This window comes from Salvelinus sp. IW2-2015, linkage group LG10 (genome assembly GCF_002910315.2).
Source record: "Salvelinus sp. IW2-2015 linkage group LG10, ASM291031v2, whole genome shotgun sequence".
NCBI lineage: Eukaryota > Metazoa > Chordata > Actinopteri > Salmoniformes > Salmonidae > Salvelinus > Salvelinus sp. IW2-2015.
The window spans coordinates 17,253,185-17,269,990 of NC_036850.1; the positions used below are offsets into that span (position 1 = coordinate 17,253,185).

Genomic DNA, 16,806 nt, shown 5'->3' on the forward strand with positions numbered 1-16,806 from the left:
GCTAATCTGACCTTTCTGCAGCAGGTAGCTCTGCCCAGGCAGCTTTATCTTGTAGCAGGTTTAGGGACTAACTTACTTACACTAACTACTACTAGCTAGTATGACTATAGGATAGCCAGTAACCAGGTACGGCTAGCTAGCCAACAAGATAGTGAGAGCTAGCTAGCCTACTAGCCAACTTTGTTCAGTTGTTGTTGAGTTTGTTCTATTGGCATGCAACCTTTATAATAAGTGCTGCATCTTAGCTAACATTAGTAATTTTATCTTCCTGTCACACTCACACAATCAAATCCTTTCTTTGTGCTACCGACCTAGGCTGTAAACACCCCCCCTAAACAATGAATATTCTATGAGGGGGTGTGTACATCTGGGTATGAACAAAATAAGAAACAAAAATCCCAAAATGTAATACATTTTGTTGTTATTTGTTTTCCATTATTCCATGTCCAACTTTGACACAATAAATGACAAAATACATTGACTTTCTGTTTTTCCACTCGGAAATCAAAATAACGAAATGTACACTTGTAAGGTCATGTCCTTTGGTCCATGTTGTGACAATGGTCGTCTTCCGCACCGAACTTTGGGTCCAAAGACTGAAGGCTTCCTCTTGTAGTCAGTTAAAGGCCCCTCTGGCATTATCTTCAGTTATATTCAGGTATTACAGTCCATCCAATCATTGGTCTTCCCTTATCTGAAAAAGCKGCAGTTAATTACTGTTAATGGATGAGAAACGTCAATACATCGATTGTTTAACCCCATGTGTATGACAGTAGTGCTTCTGGAGAGATCTGTAACCTACAAAAAAAATGGCGTGGTGTCCACAGATGGCTGTGGATAAGAAACAAAAAAAATCTATACTGTAGCCTATACAACAACTTTATTATTTTAGTTTAGTAAAACATTTAAGCTTTTTGTAAATACTGTAGACTATTCCTACAGTAAAAACAACTMTTGAAGTGTGTAGAGTAGTAGTTAGGCCTATTAGGCTGCAACTCCTTATCATGACTAAGCAGATATCACTTCAGAAAATGAATAGWGCAAAACTCAACCAAAGAGAGTGGTAGGTATGTAATAAACGTCAAACAGTTCTTAGACAGACAGATATTGCCTCTAAATATCCAGACTGGATTTATTAGCTTCCGCCCCAGTCGCATCATTACAGTACACCCACACTTCTGACGGAGCGGCAGTGTAGACACATTCAACATGCCAATGTGGAGGGGGTTCTGTGCTGTCACACAAAGGTTCCGTTTCTCAAAATCTAATATTAACCGTGCTTTACAAGTGCCAAACATGTGCCACGTGGAGAAATATGTGACAATGATACAATGTTAACAAAAATTTCCCTGCGTGACACAGGATATCATGAAGTTGAATTTATCTGCTCCTCCTAAACTTTGCAAACGATTGCAGCTTTCCTCGTCACACAGATAGTTGTGATTGCTGCTGGGGGAAGAGAGCGGTTGGGTACTGTTACCTTCTCAGCACAAGTATGCACGTTTAAGCCATGTAAGAAGCTCTGTAATGTCAAAAGAACAGGATAAAGATACCTCGCTCAAAAGAAACCGAGGTAATGCGCGTTTTTGATATTTTTCCCTTCCTGCGCGTGGTATGTTGCTGTCTGTGGGGGCACGAGACACAAGTCTCGACCATAATTACGACGTTGAAGGAGCTTATCGGCCTACCTCAAGGCCTTTGAAGTATTGAATCAAACTCAAAATAAATAGACAGCGCTGGCATTTTAAATTAAAAAAAAATATCGTAAACTATTCAAATCTAATTGACCTTGCTGACGTGGAAAGTTCGTCAAAACTTTCACTGTCGGAATGTGTTCGCAAATTTGGAACTGCCACGAACTTWAAAAAAATGTTTTTTTTAATGTAGCCAGCTGACTTTTTCTTATTGCAGTGAACGATATAGGAAGTGCATTTAAATGACATCCCAGCGGTCAAAATCTGACGAGTCTTTTAATTTAGTTAACCGACTGACTGAGACTTGAGTTTTACCTCTGTGGGACAAATTATGTTGCATAAACTGTAGGCCCTGTTTATTTATAACAACAAGATATAGGCTACAGAAATTGAAAACATTGATGATCATTAATCACATGCGCCAGTAGACGACTGTAGGCTATCATACAAGAGCTTTATTGCGATTAATTMTTTATAACAATTACACAAACTATCCCACCAATGGAGATGTGGGTGGTTTTAAAAGCATTGAACAACTGTTACATGTTTGACATATTTACAGAGCTGTGTGTATAGGCTAATAGATACCAGGCCAGTATGACCCCCCCAGACCCAGTTAGATAATAGATACCAGGCCAGTATGGCCCCACTCCCCCAGACCCAGTAGATAATAGATACCAGGCCAGTATGACCCCCCAGACCCAGTAGATAATAGATACCAGGCCAGTATGGCCCCACTCCCCCAGACCCAGTAGATAATAGATACCAGGCCAGTATTGCCCCCACTCCCCCAAACCCAGTAGATAATAGATACCAGGTCAGTATGACACCCCCAGACCCAGTAGATAGATACCAGGCCAGTATGCCCCCTCCCCCAGTAGATAATAGATACCAGGCCAGTATGACGCCCTCCCCCAGACCCAGTAGATAATAGATACCAGGTCAGTATGACCCCCCAGACCCAGTAGATAGATACCAGGCCAGTATGCCCCTCCCCCAGACCCAGTAGATAATAGATACCAGGCCAGTATGCCCCCTCCCCCAGACCCAGTAGATAATAGATACAGGCCAGTATGCCCCTCCCCCAGACCAGTAGATTAATATATACCAGGCCAGTATGACCCCTCCCCCAGACAGTAGATAATAGATACCAGGCCAGTATGACCCCCCCACCCCAGACCCAGTAGATAATAGATACCAGGCCAGTATGACCCCCCCAGAACCCAGTAGATAATAGATACCAGCCAGTATGACCCCCCTGACCCAGTAGAAATAGATACCAGGCCAGTATGACCCCCATCATATCCAGTAGATAATAGAACACAGGCCAGAATGACCCCCTATGACCCAGTAGATAATAGATACCAAGCCAGTATGACCCCCCCAGATCCAGTAGATAATTGTAGTGGCATAACAATCCAACACGTCTTTGTGATTGAGCCTTTAATGTACCTTTGCATCCTTGAGGAGCCTTTAGGAGGATGTTGGTTATCGACCATGTATGAAGACTGGGAGGCTGTCAGGAACTCCAGGCAGGCATCAAGTCTATAGACCAGGGTTAGGAACCAAATGGCATCCTATTGCCTATTTAGTGCACTACTTTAAAAGGGTTAGGTCCAGAGTTCCACTGTATTGATCTATTGTGGTAATAGACCCTGGAGAGGAGGGGAGGCTACAGCTGAGTACTGGTAATTTGATTCTGTTTACCAAGTATACTGACTATACCATACTTAGGTTACATGAATTTACAGCTTGCCGCATATCATAGGGGCAACTTGGACAACGTGATAGGGGCAGCAAGCTGCCAAACATTTTAGATTCTTCTCAATGGAGAAGGTTGGACCATTTAAACTACAAGAAAACAGTGTGCAGCCAGCCTTTCTTATAATTTAATCCTGACACTGCTTGCACATGGACTTCACGAAGGTGTAGGCAATAAGCCATTCATGAGAAAATTAAACAAGTTCTGTGTTGTTCAACATATTGGCATGCCACAAGTAAGTTTTCTATACAATGTCTGTCAGAGTGAAAAGTGTGCCTTGTAGTTTAATGGGAAACCTGCATTTTATGTGGCTGTATAACGTTTTGTGTGGTTTTCTTTCTCAGGTAGAGCTGGTGGGCTTGATGATCTAGGAGGGCTGGGTGTTCTGCTGGATAGCCCAGACAAGAAAAAGTGCAAGTCGAACGCACAGGTAAAATACCAGCACAATAGTCTGACTTTCTGAGATTCCCTTCTTTGTTATAGGTCGAAAATCTTGTGGTTTCCGATATTGACCAACCTCATTCAGTCAGACAATGCTATATCAAGACAAAACGAATATACTGCTCACTTATTCATCAAACTTTTGAGAAGTTCTCTGAATGGCTGTTGATAGTCAAGTGTTTGACGCTGCTTGCATAGTTCTGTATCAACTACCTTTATCATTGCCTTTTCATGCGTTTCCCCAGGCTCCCTCCTTCGCTCCCCTATCTGAGTATGCTCCACCACCAAACCGAAGTGCCGACCACCTAGTGGCTACCAATCCTTTTGATGACAACTACAACACACCATCTTTCAAGCCTCTGTCCTCTGGGAACCCATATTTTGGCCACCCGCACTACCCTGGCTGCAGTGGCTATGGCCTGCCCAGGATGGACCACCTCATGCCAAATAGGATGCCATCTTCTTACAGGGGTCCCTACCAGATACGAAACCAGCTCCACCCTTTTGCCCAGACTCAAATGGGAATGGGGTTCAATCGACCCCCTGACTTTAACTATGGTTACCATGAAAATCCCAATTACGGTAACCATCCACCATTAAGCAACAACAACAGTAACATGCCACTTCCACCCAATCAGCCTTTTAGACCAGGTCCCCATGACAACTTGAATCAGGTGCATCTGCATAATGTGACCCAAAGCACTTCTCCTGACATGGGCCTGAGCTTTAGATCAGCAGTCAATCCAATTGGGAATCCACCTCCCCAACCCGGCATGGACCCTAGTCCTGGTTTTACTCGGCAGCAGCAAAACAACAGATTTACCCAGTCCAATACACCTACACCTAAACAGGACATGAGTGAGGTGGTGTCAAGCAAAAGTACATCCCAGAACACATCTCCACAGAAACGAAGCCATGGCTCAGAGGAGATCATGGGTCAGAAAAACTCTGTCGACCTGAAATCAAAGAATAGAGGCGCCCTGGTCTGTCAGGGTGCAGGTCAGCCTAACACCACAGAGAAAATCAACGGCATCATCCACCCCAATAATGATTCTCTGAAGAAGTCCCCACAGTCAGGCAGGCACATGGAGGCAGCCCCCCTGGAGCGGAGTAGAAGCAATGGAGGTGGTGGTGTGGCCATCAATAAGACACTGATGCATCCCAACAGGCCTAGCCACTCCTCCATGGAGCCTGTGTTTCCATGTGGAGTATGCCTGAATGAAGTGAATGATGACCAGGAAGCTATCCTGTGTGAGGCCTCATGTCAAAAATGGTTTCACAGGGTTTGTACTGGAATGACTGAGACAGCTTATAACCTGTTGACAGCAGAGGTGTTGGCAGTGTGGGGCTGTGACATCTGCATGGAGGAGAAAGGGGCACAGCTCCATAGAACAAAGGAGCTAACAGGGCAGCCAGCAGGGCAGCAGCCAACAGTTAACAGCGAGTGATACGAATATGAGCCATCAGTAACATTATTAATCTTATGCTGGTTATACTATTTTCTTTGGTATACTTCCTTTGTTGGTGATTTTTCCTTACGTTTTTACGTAGGGTTTACGAAGGGTTAAATTTGTACCATTTTGTTGTTTTATTTGACATTTGGTATAATTTGGATAGCAGTGTCTGTCCTGTGCTTAGACCGATGCAAGAGCTAGACTGAAGTCCTGTTTAATGTCATATGTATTCCCTATTTTTGGGCAGGTACCATTGGCCATGTTGACCACAATAATGTCATTCTCTTAACAAGGTCCTTACTGTTTCGCTCAACTTTCCTGGCCTATGGTTTATATAAGTTATTATAACATCAGTATGAGTAAGCTATCCGGAAAGGTTAACTGATTGACGGATGCAAACGTATTCAACATTTTAATCAGATATTTTTTTTCAACTACTGTTATAGTTTGACAGATTTTGAGCAGTATGATTGTTTCCCAAAAAGTTGATAGTCACAGATGGAATGGTGTTCCAAAGCCATACACCTGTACTGTATGCTATACAACCAGAATTGGATCTGATACATTTTTTAGAAATGATTCGATACATGTGGTCATTCCACAAATTTTATGCCTTTTGAGATGTATAACTTCGTGAGAAAAAAAATGTTTGACAGTAACAGGGTTGAAGATGTCATCTTAAAATCAGCCATAAATCCCCTCGTGACAGGGGAAATGGATGTTGTGTGTGCAACAGTGAGGGGCAATTGAATGCAAGCTTTAAAAAAGTAGAAATGTTCAAACATTTTTAGCCTGTCTAATCTATCTATAGGTAACAGGGTTGACATGTTATGCTCGACCCACTCAGTTTRCCACCACAAAACACCAGACAATGGTCAAAAAGAGTAGAACCAGCTCACCTGCTTTTACACTAGGATTTGGCTATTAGATGTTCAATGTTTATTTTGTTAAAAAAAAAATCCCAAGGAATCGTTTCACAATATTAGAACAAAAGTTCAGTTCACGTAACAGGGTTGACCTTAAAATGAGGGCCAGGTTTTTTTTTTACTTTAAAATTAATCWCCAATCACATTAAATAAATAATCTTCAGAAATGACTTTGTCAAAGCAACAAAATAACTAGGGGTTTACAACTTGGATAAATCTTAGGGTTTAGTGGGTTAATATCTCCCTGGAAGTCAGAGAGTGCACGGAGGAACATGTCAACATTTTGGCACTTTAGCAAGTCTTTATTCATATTAAAAATCGGATTTGTTGAATTCTCCATGTGGTTTATATTAAAGGGCACTTTGAATATAACAGGCTTTTAAAATTCAATATTGGTGCACAATTTCGAATGAAAATATCAAAGGGARGCAAAAGGCACTAATTTCGTGGAACGATCCATGTGTGTTTTTCAAACTGTTGATATTGAATGTATTTAGAGCCTTAATGAATTATGTTTGTAAAACATTATGCAGATTAAGCTAATTTAAATGAACCTATTATATAAAAGACATGTTATAGTCTAAAAATATGTTTTTAGTATGTGTGCACTTTGCTTTGCTCTAATTGTATTATTTTTGCGCCAACATGATGCATTTAAATCAACATTTCTTTATATTTTGTTTTCATTTTAGGAAAGGTAAAATAATATGATAATTAGTAATAAGAGACATGCTTACTGTATAAAGGGAAAATAACCTTGGTTCAAAATAAAACTTCTTTGTCAAATTATAGTTTCAAGCATGGCTTCCATTTTTGCTAGTTTAAAGTAAACTAAATATATTTTTTAATTGTTTGCTTTTCTCATGTAGATTTGTCTTACTGTTTGGAGAACTTTTCATTAAGTTCGATATTGCAATATTTTGGTGATTCAACTATTTTCCAAATTTCTAATAAATTTATCCCGCCTACTTTCTATGGGAGCACATTGCTCAAGTTAGGCTTCGGCCCATCAGACATAAATATTGGTAGTTGATATTGTTCAGAAATTTGTTTTCATATTGTCAGTCATAAAAAATTTAAAAATCTAAATCTTCTATAAAACAAATCAAAACTATTGATCAAAACTACGCAACAACTTTTTAAAACTACTCAATGTGGCATTGTGAATGTATACAGTACTGTGCTCAATTTTGTATAATGTAATTGTATCAATGTTRGCTTCCTTTTTGAACTGGTATGAACAAGCAGTTAATATTTACTGTTGATTCAGTGCTAACATCAGGATCAACAGCCTTACAAGTGTTTTGATACATCATCACTTCCAGATATTTTGCTTAATATATCAAGTGAAAAAACTGCATTTGTATGTTGTTGACTGTTAATTTATTAGCCATTTGTGATGTAGCTGAATATTGTGTGATCAAAATATTGATAATGTTTATAGGAATAATATATTATTACCCCATTCCTAATGAATTGATAATGGTTTTGAATCCAGTTTTATTCGATTTAACACAAAAATGGTCATGTACCAAAATGTTATTTCATTTCAGAAGTACATTCCTTACAGAATAACAACTCCACTTACATATCTCGTTGTTTGCAAAGTGCAGTTAGCTTGATTTTCAAGTTAATTTTTTCATACTAGATGATTGACAGCAGATGCCTTATTTTCTTGACAGTTTAAAATGTTGTTTATTAGTAAATGTAATGTATGAATAACCTGTATGCTCATTATACATGCACATGAACTATTTGTACTTTTCCTACATCGATTGGCCACCAAAAAGGATAGAATTTTCAGATGAGCACCTTATTATATTACCTTTAGGATATTGAATGTACCGGTACATGATATCAAATGTTAATTTCACTCATAGTTACAACAATGTTATTGTGGTTTTATGAAAATTATGCAGAGGTATAAAAAAAAATGGCAAACAGGACTCAATTGTGAGGTCTGGTAGTAGATTAGATATGTGCCTCTGTAGCATGAACAATATGGTTTAATTTCTTCAATGACCCATAGCTTAATTTGTTTTGTATTCTGTTCCTTATAATGAATGTATGCAGTAATAGTACAGATTCCACAAACTTTTTTTCTAAATTGACAAACATTTTATTGTATAACTTATTTTAATAAAAAACAACTTTGAAATCGTGTCTTCGCTTTTATGTGTTGAACATTTTGGGCTATCAGATTTATACCTTCAAAAATAGCCCCTTAGAGCACTAGGAACACGACATCAGAACATTTAGAACTATCAGAAATTCTTTGCTTCAACCCTTCAAGTCCAGCTGGGCTCTAGGATCTGAATGTAGGCTGGCCTGGCAGTGGCCCTTTAACTGGCGCCAAACTTTGAGACAGGAAGTACACCAATCGTTCGCGGAAACAACTTTATTTCTTCCTTGGCAACCGGCAACAATGTTGTAGCTACTACCACCACACAACAATTTAGCAAATCAAAGTMAACTATACAATTGGTTTGAAATGCCTTTGATTGTCAAAGATTAAACATGGACAGAGACAGAAACGATTGTTTACATAAATGTACCATTAAAAGGAGTAAAGGTTGGGAAAGTAGACATATTTTCAACAGACGAATATCTGAAGGTAAAAGTTTTGGGGAAACACTCTAAAGCTAGCTAGCTAACGTTACCTATCTAAATGTTGTCAACAGTAGTAAATGGTCAATTGCTTTGGTTTGTGTCCTTCATTTTAGGTACATTTTCCCCCATTTTTATTTGGTTTGCCTCCTTAATTTAGGTACATTTCCCCCGTTTTTATTTGAAGCCTTCCTGTTTGAGCCGATAGATGATGACAAAAGCACAGCAAAAATTGGAAATGGAGTTTCAGTTTTCACATTGCAGAAAAYYAAGGAGACTGTGGGAGCACCTTGTGATTACTAACAGTAATTCATTATCTAACAGCAATATAGATATTAGTCTAGTTAGCDATGTAAGCGTTAATCGACGAGGGGCTATGTATTTGAAAATAATAAATGACATGGAAGACGCTTTAGCGGAGTGGAATAAACCTTCCAAGGAGTTGCATTATTTTCCAGAGAACGCATTGAGAGCCCCGAGTTGATATCCCTTTTATACCATGGCTATACTTTTGCTGGAAATGTGTTCAACATCAACTGAAGTAGCTAGCAAGTTTACTAGATAGGCTAGCTACAGTAGTTGCCTTGGTAACCACACAAATAGACTTGCTACTTTAGCTAACCAAACCATTAGTTTTAGCATGCTATTATTGAAATCGAATTCAGCAATTCGACTTTTACTTTCAAAAGCAGCACCAACATAGAACATGTAAGAATGAACTAAAGCCATTGAATTCTACCCTGCTGATATACCGTGCCTTATAGGGAAATAATGCACGCTCTAGAACGCCCTTAAAGCCAAACAGAAACAACTATTCAACAACGCCATGGACATGGGTATAAAGTAGCTGCAATACATTATGCAAAGTAGTCACAATATTTTACAACTTAATTGTATGTATTACATTTGACCCTGATTAGTATTATTCAACAAAGAAGATARTATAATGATCTTGTGTTTATCTGTTTTAGATGACAAAGACAAATTGAGAGAGATCAGGGATAGAGCACTCCTGAAAMGCCAGATAAAGCTTGCTGCTGAGTCGAAAGCCAAAGCTACAAAAACACAAGAAGAAAGGAAATATGCACTGGAGACCATGATGATGGTGAGATACACTTGTCAAATATATTCTGTGTAATTTGTGCTAAGAATACATCTTCATTTTCAGTTATATTATATTTTCAGCTTGAAGAAGGGGGAGAGCCAGGATCCAGAAAATGAAGGATGATGAATATGAGAAAGCAACAGCAGAGTTGGAGGCATGGAAACTGAAGCAGGGGCAAATAGCCCAACTAAAGCTAAAAAGTCAGAGAATCAAGGTTGACAAACAAAGCAAATCGGAAAAGATACATGTACCCAGAACATCAGACCGATGCAAGGTCAAGCATGGTAAATAAAACTCTGGTACAATCAAATTGTACATTCTGCAATCATAACTTTGTTGATTGGTTGAGTATTCCGTAATGAATATCATCTGCTTGTTTCTTACATAGATCAGAAAAACAGTGTTCAATCAATCAGCAAGAAAAAAACAGGTGAATTTGCCAGCTCCAAGATCCACAGGCAACATTCAAATCAAGTTCACACCACGAGTGTTTCCCACGGCCCTACGAGAATCAAGAGTACCAGAGGAGGAAGKGGTGTAAACTCATCTTTTCCCTTTCCACTTTCAAGTATTAGCCAGGTTTTTTCATCAGTGAATCTTTGGAACTGTGGTTTATTAAAGGGCATTTCCGCCACTTTTCGACCTCATATCCATTATCTGCAGCACCATACCAGTGTCTACATACTGTATGTTAAAACAGCACGTTTCTATGATCTGTGGTTAAAAAGATAATAAGAACGGTCCTAAAAAATGCTTCTCTGTGACATCACAGGGTAGGATTAAAAGACAAATTCTTGCTCCCCACGTCACTGTGAATCGCAGTGTTTGAAAATCACTGTTTTAAAATGTTTTAACTTTTGATTATGTCGTCAGGTAGAACATTTTCACTTAGAAATGTACCAATTCCACATATGTAAACACTGGTATTCTGCCGGAGATAATGAAAAGTGGTGGAATTGCCCTTTAAGTATGGGTATTAATTGCTTTGTCTTTACTATGGACACGGGATGCGTTTGTCCATTCTCGGTTCCATATTGGGAAGTAGCATCATGTATTTAATTTATACATTTTATCAAGCCAACCCAATAATATACATTTTCTCTTTGGAACAGTGGCTTCAGAAGCAGGCAGAGGCCAGAAGGGCAATACYTGCAGACCTGGCAGAGCTGAAGGACCTGACAGAAGAAAAGAGGAACCCTGACTGGTTAAAGGAGAGTAAGTAGGCTAATCTTGTCAAAATCAGTGATCATCAAACAATTAAGTAGTGTTAATATTAAATGTCTTCCCTCCATGTTTTTCAGCAAATTGTTTGCAACAGGTAACTACTTGGCTGCGATCAATTCTTACAGCCTTGCCATGAAGCTTAACAGAAAGATTCCTGCCATATATTCAAACCSTGCTCCTTGTCACTTGAAACTAAGGAATCTTCATAAAGCCATTGAGGATTCCTCTTGGGTCAGTATTCATCTTTCTTGTGTAAATGTTTTCTTTTACTCAACAGCATTGGTAAAAGCGATGGTTGTATAGAACATGACATTACAATGGTTCTTCATACCCACAATCTTTCATTGCAGGCACTTAATCTGTTGACGCCACCCGTGGCTGGCAATGCAGGTGCCAGGACAAGAGCCCATGTAAGACGAGGCACAGCTTTTTGTGAACYGGAGTTCTATACTGAAGGTCTGTGCAACGACAACAAGGGCATTTCTCAAGCCTCAAAGATACATGGCTCCCCTTGGAACTCTCTATTTMGTCTATTTTGTCATTCATACTTGGACATATGAAATGCAAAAAAGAGAATACTTTAACAATTTAGTTTAGTTATAGCACCTTTTGACTTTTTCTACAGATTTAAACAAAGTTCCACATTGGGCTCCGTAGTGGCGCAGCGGTCTAAGGCACTACATCTCAGTGCTAGGGGTGTCACAACAGACACCCTGGTTCGAATCCAGGCTGTATCACGCCACCCTATTGGGAGTCCCATAGGGTGGCGCACAATTGGCCCAGTGTCGTCTGGGTTTGGCTGGTGTAGGTCATCATTGTAAATAAGAATCTGTTCTTAACTGACTTGCCTAGTTAAAGGTTAAACATAATTTATTTTTWGATTATATTTTGTTTCTTCTGCCCAGAATGAAAAGCCTACTGTCGCCTTGTGACTGAAATAATGCAGATGTGGATATCCTAGGCTAGGAAGTAGGGACAGCTGGTTTAGCAGACTATCCCTACCATGGCCTGTGCAGTCAGCCAAACGTTTTTTATTCCTTGGAAATATTGTCATAGGTCTTCAAGATTACCAGGCTGCTTTGAAGATTGATACTCAAAATGAAACTCTACAAGCTGATACACAAAATCAGACAAATCATCCAAGGGAGTGCACCCTGTCCCGAATGAATAAATACATGTTTAATACATTTGTATATTTTTTTGCAATGAAGAACACTTTAAAATTAATGCTGATAGCCCACCTGTTCAATGTGTTTATAGTGATACAATAAAAAAATTAAGTCAAACATTGTAACTTGCTCCTGCTATTAGTGTTTCTGTATAATGTCACATAACATAAGTGCAAGTAAAAATATGCTTTACTTTGTATGTAGAATGATACAACATGCATATTGTAGAACTTAAATGTACAGCTTTTATGTGTTTTCAGGACACCAATCATTGTCAATGAAGGTCCACCAGGTAGTTTAATCAACACTAAGACAATGGTATACCATGTCAATCAAATCAGATAGTGTTTTGAAAATTAGGGCAGTCATATACCCTGCTTCGATCAAGACTTGTATTGAAGGCATTGTCACGTAACATCCCACAGTTCCCAAGGTCTTCTGTGATTCTTTGAAAGTGGGTGGTAGGTACAGGGTGATGATTCAAATGTTGGAGGACTAACACCATAGTCACTTGAGGTGGTCTTGTAGAAGGGGCTTGGAGGCTTTTCCCATGGCACAGGAGAATTGTCTTTAACCACTGGGGTCATCATACATGAGAAAACAGGATTCCCAGGGTTTACACACAGGACCCTGCTTTGTTCCTGCTGTTGGGGAACCGACATTGGTAGGCATTGGCAAAAGTCTACCTAGAAGGTTAGGTGATGACAAATAAAACATAAATATCAAATAGTCCAGGGTTTCCCAAACTCGGTTTTCGCAAAATATAACAAAGATTATGAATACTAAGATACCGGTCTCTCCGCCCTAACAATAGGAGTCGTTGTCCAAAAACCAGCACGCCTATCCTTTTTTTGGATCGGTTAATAGATACATCTCATTATTTTAATACTTTWWAAAAATAGTCGATGAGGGTTGTTGACGTCGACCGACTGTATTCGATGTAGAGATGTTATGCAACTAGCCTCATACATGAATATGCATAGCCATCTCCGATATAAAGTGTTTGTTTTTTTGTCAAAGTTGCGGGGATGTCACMTATCGTAATTATATCATAACAACCTGAGCATTACGAAACTTCTATTCATTCAAATAAACCTAATGTAGCAAATAAGCCATTCATATTCATTCATTCATTTCCCCCCCTCCGAGTTGGGCCTAGTTATCTCTTTCCGTCTTCTGCTCTGAATATCAGCATGCGTTATGACTGGATTTCCTAAACCCGGTTCTGGGCCCACGTTTTGGTTATTGCCCTAGCACACAGTTGATTCAAATAATCAAAGCTTGATGATGAGTTGGTTATTTGAATCAGCTGTGTAGTGCTAGGGCAAAAACCAGAACACCCAGGGGGGCAGGACCGAGTTTGGAAACCCTGTTTTACGAAACACTACAAGGTTCAGACAAACTTTGTAAACTCCTAAAGTAAGACTTACCTTGATAGTTGGTTGGTGAGGACATACCTGTCATGGATTCAGGATGTTGGTTACCGTAGCTACCCTCCTTTGCAACGGTTTTGACGCGACAGTTGAAGTAGATGTACTAGATCGGAAGGATCAACCTCCTTGCTTAATTTCTCTTCATTCTAAGCCTTGTGTGTATTATTATACAAACCTTACATAAAGTTGGGCGTATTGAATAAAGCCAACCCATTGACATATATTCATTGCAGTAGACTAAAATCATGAGTTTAGTATGTTTGTTTATAATCACGCATATATTTCTCAGCTGGTCAATCACGTGATCCAGAAACCATATCATATTGGGAGCTGTAGTTTCCAACTTTGGCAAACGACATGTGCTCATTTCATGCAAGCTCAAAATTAAATCTACAATTCCCCCTCGTCATGTTACACGTTGTTCAGTTTCGCAAAGGTCTGTGTTGTTATTAGCGTCATGACAGCGGCATTCGCGCCCCGGCGGCAACATTAAGACTTCCGGTTCGACCTTTTTTCTCCAAAACAAAAGTCTGCGGTAAAACGCTATCTGTATGATTTTTTGCAGCTTTGCATAGCCATAGTGCATAATGTAAAAATTGTTATAACTACATCAGAAAATCTGAACTAAAGAGAATTACTACTCTATATAAGATAAAGAATGTTATGTTTTTAATATGTAATTGTATATTATGTATAGGACTGGTGCTATGCTTACAAGTTTTTCTTGGTTCTTACAGATCCCATCACGGTTTCAATTTATTTCCAGTTTGCTTGAGCTGTATTCCTGGATGACTATAGCCTCATGTGTCTTGTCCTAGTAGCACCCTCTAGTGGCGTAAAGCCTCGTCTTATCCTAGTTCTGTGAACCCATTATGTGCTGTACCCAGCAGTTGTCTTATTATCGTTTGCTAATAAATACGAATTATTTGGTAATTAAGAGTTTGTGACTATTTACCAATGCAACAAAACATAGCCAGCAATGCAGTTCACTTTTTCCTCTACAGTGATACAGTTCAATATGTATTCCATATACAGTGAACTGCATCACTGTAGAGGAAAACGTTTACTGTCTAAGKTACAATGAGGCGCAAAAGACTCAGTAGGTTCTCTACTAACCAAATATTGTACCTACCATTTCTCTCCAAATGGACCCTCTTCCACTCATCACAAGTCAATGTAAACACACCATTATTTGGAGTGGTATGCCTGAACCATCCAAAGTTTGGCTAATTTGACAAAACACATTTCAGTGTATCCCTGCTTATTTAGARATCAACCTACCTCTCCAGTTACATGCTGCGCATCTGTATCAGTTGTCATAGAGCTTATGATTTCCTCATCTGTATGACAACTTGTACCACAACTTTCTATCTTTAAGTGGTAGTATTAATTCCCAATATCTTGGGTTTCTGAGATTTGATTGAGCAGCACCACTAACACTTCATCATATGAATTATTTGCTACATCAGGATGAAACTCAGAAGCAGATTCTTTATCCTCAAAAGTGTGTACATTTAGCATATTAAGTTGGCAGTCTGAGGGTCTTCTCTGAGCAGTTGACATTCCATCATTTAAACTCTCCACAGGCAATAGGTTTTGAACCTGAGCCTAATTTACATTCTCTGTTTGTACCATTTTGTTTAATTTCACCTTGTTGTCACTAGCAATATAATGTATAAATGTGTCACAGTCCGCTTTAAGACTAAATCCATTTTGCAATGGRTGTACATGAACTCACATGATTCTGAGTTGCATAGAAAAGTAGCAAATTCTACATCCCTTTGACTATCTGGAGATAGGCCAACACAATCAAATTGATACCAATTTGCACGGATATCACATGCTAGCATTGCTCATTTACTTTTATATGGTCATTTACAGAAACAAAATAGTAAAAAAAAAATGTTTACCTTTATTTTACTAGGCAAGTCAGTAAAGAACAAATTCTTATTTTCAATAGCCTAGGAACAGTGGGTTAACTGCCTTGTTCAGGGGCAGAATGACAGATTTGTACCTTGTTAGCTTGGGGATTCAATCTTGCAACCTTTCGGTTACTAGTCCAATGCTCTAACCACTAGGCTACGCTGCTGCCCCGTTTCTTTTAATGTGTGACACATTCCTCACCATGTTTATGTTTCACTGCATTTCTCCTTCCCACTCTTGTGTTTGATTGGTGTTTTTATCAATTAGTGTACTGTCTTTGACTGTGTTGCACTGACTTAAGTTTGTGCTGTCACGCTTATCTCCTATGTCATTACATATGTGTCACAGCCTCAAAGGGTTTGTCAACTCAATCTCATTAACAAGACTTAGAATTTTACTTCTATTCTTGTTCCACATATTCCTAAGAATTTTGATACTACGATTAATGACAATGGTTGTTCCAGATGGCCATTGCAAAGTTTTGGCAACTTCCTCACAAAATTGGAACTCATATGTGTCATTATGCTGCATGACGGCATGTACTGCCATTGAACTAGCATAATAATCTAAACACGTATTGTATTTTTCCCCCCCTTTCTTTGGCAAGTCTTAACTTTCTGGTACTCCCCAACATCACGACCACCCCCATACAATTTATGTGTCAAATTTGGGGGTTCAACAGTATTTATAATCTGTTGTGTCAAATTATTCTGATCTATGCTTTTATCAGTACGGTCAACTCCATAGTTAACTTTCTCACTACAGACAACAGCGTCGCTATCAGTACAGTCAACTCCTACTATAGCACTAGGTCCACCCTTTACTACTCCTTCCCGTGACTCAATTAATTCAATCACCTGATTAACACCAGTGTCCGGCACAGACTCCACCACTTTACTATCCCTACCTATGCCTTCCTTTAGCTGCATAACACAAGCACATAGGCCTATATCAAAATTCTCATCTTTCCATTTAAGCCGCCCGACACAAATCCTTTCTGTATTTTTTGTAGCAGTTGGCCATTGCAAAATTGCAGAACTTCCTTAAAAAATGCATTATCAATCTTTT

The 16,806-nt window shown here is 39.1% G+C and overlaps 1 protein-coding gene and 1 pseudogene across 1 annotated transcript; both read left to right on the plus strand.

Annotated features, from left to right (window-relative positions):
• The first annotated feature begins 1,431 nt into the window (after positions 1-1,431).
• Positions 1,432-8,432, plus strand: LOC111969422 (pygopus homolog 1). Its single transcript, XM_023995569.3, has 3 exons — positions 1,432-1,573; positions 3,801-3,886; positions 4,143-8,432. Exons 1-3 carry the CDS (start codon positions 1,528-1,530, stop codon positions 5,343-5,345), a joined length of 1,335 nt encoding a protein of 444 aa, XP_023851337.1. The 5' UTR covers positions 1,432-1,527; the 3' UTR covers positions 5,346-8,432.
• Positions 8,433-8,503: 71 nt separating this feature from the next.
• On the plus strand, positions 8,504-12,398 carry LOC112081147 (dynein axonemal assembly factor 4-like; annotated as a pseudogene).
• Positions 12,399-16,806: the final 4,408 nt, after the last annotated feature.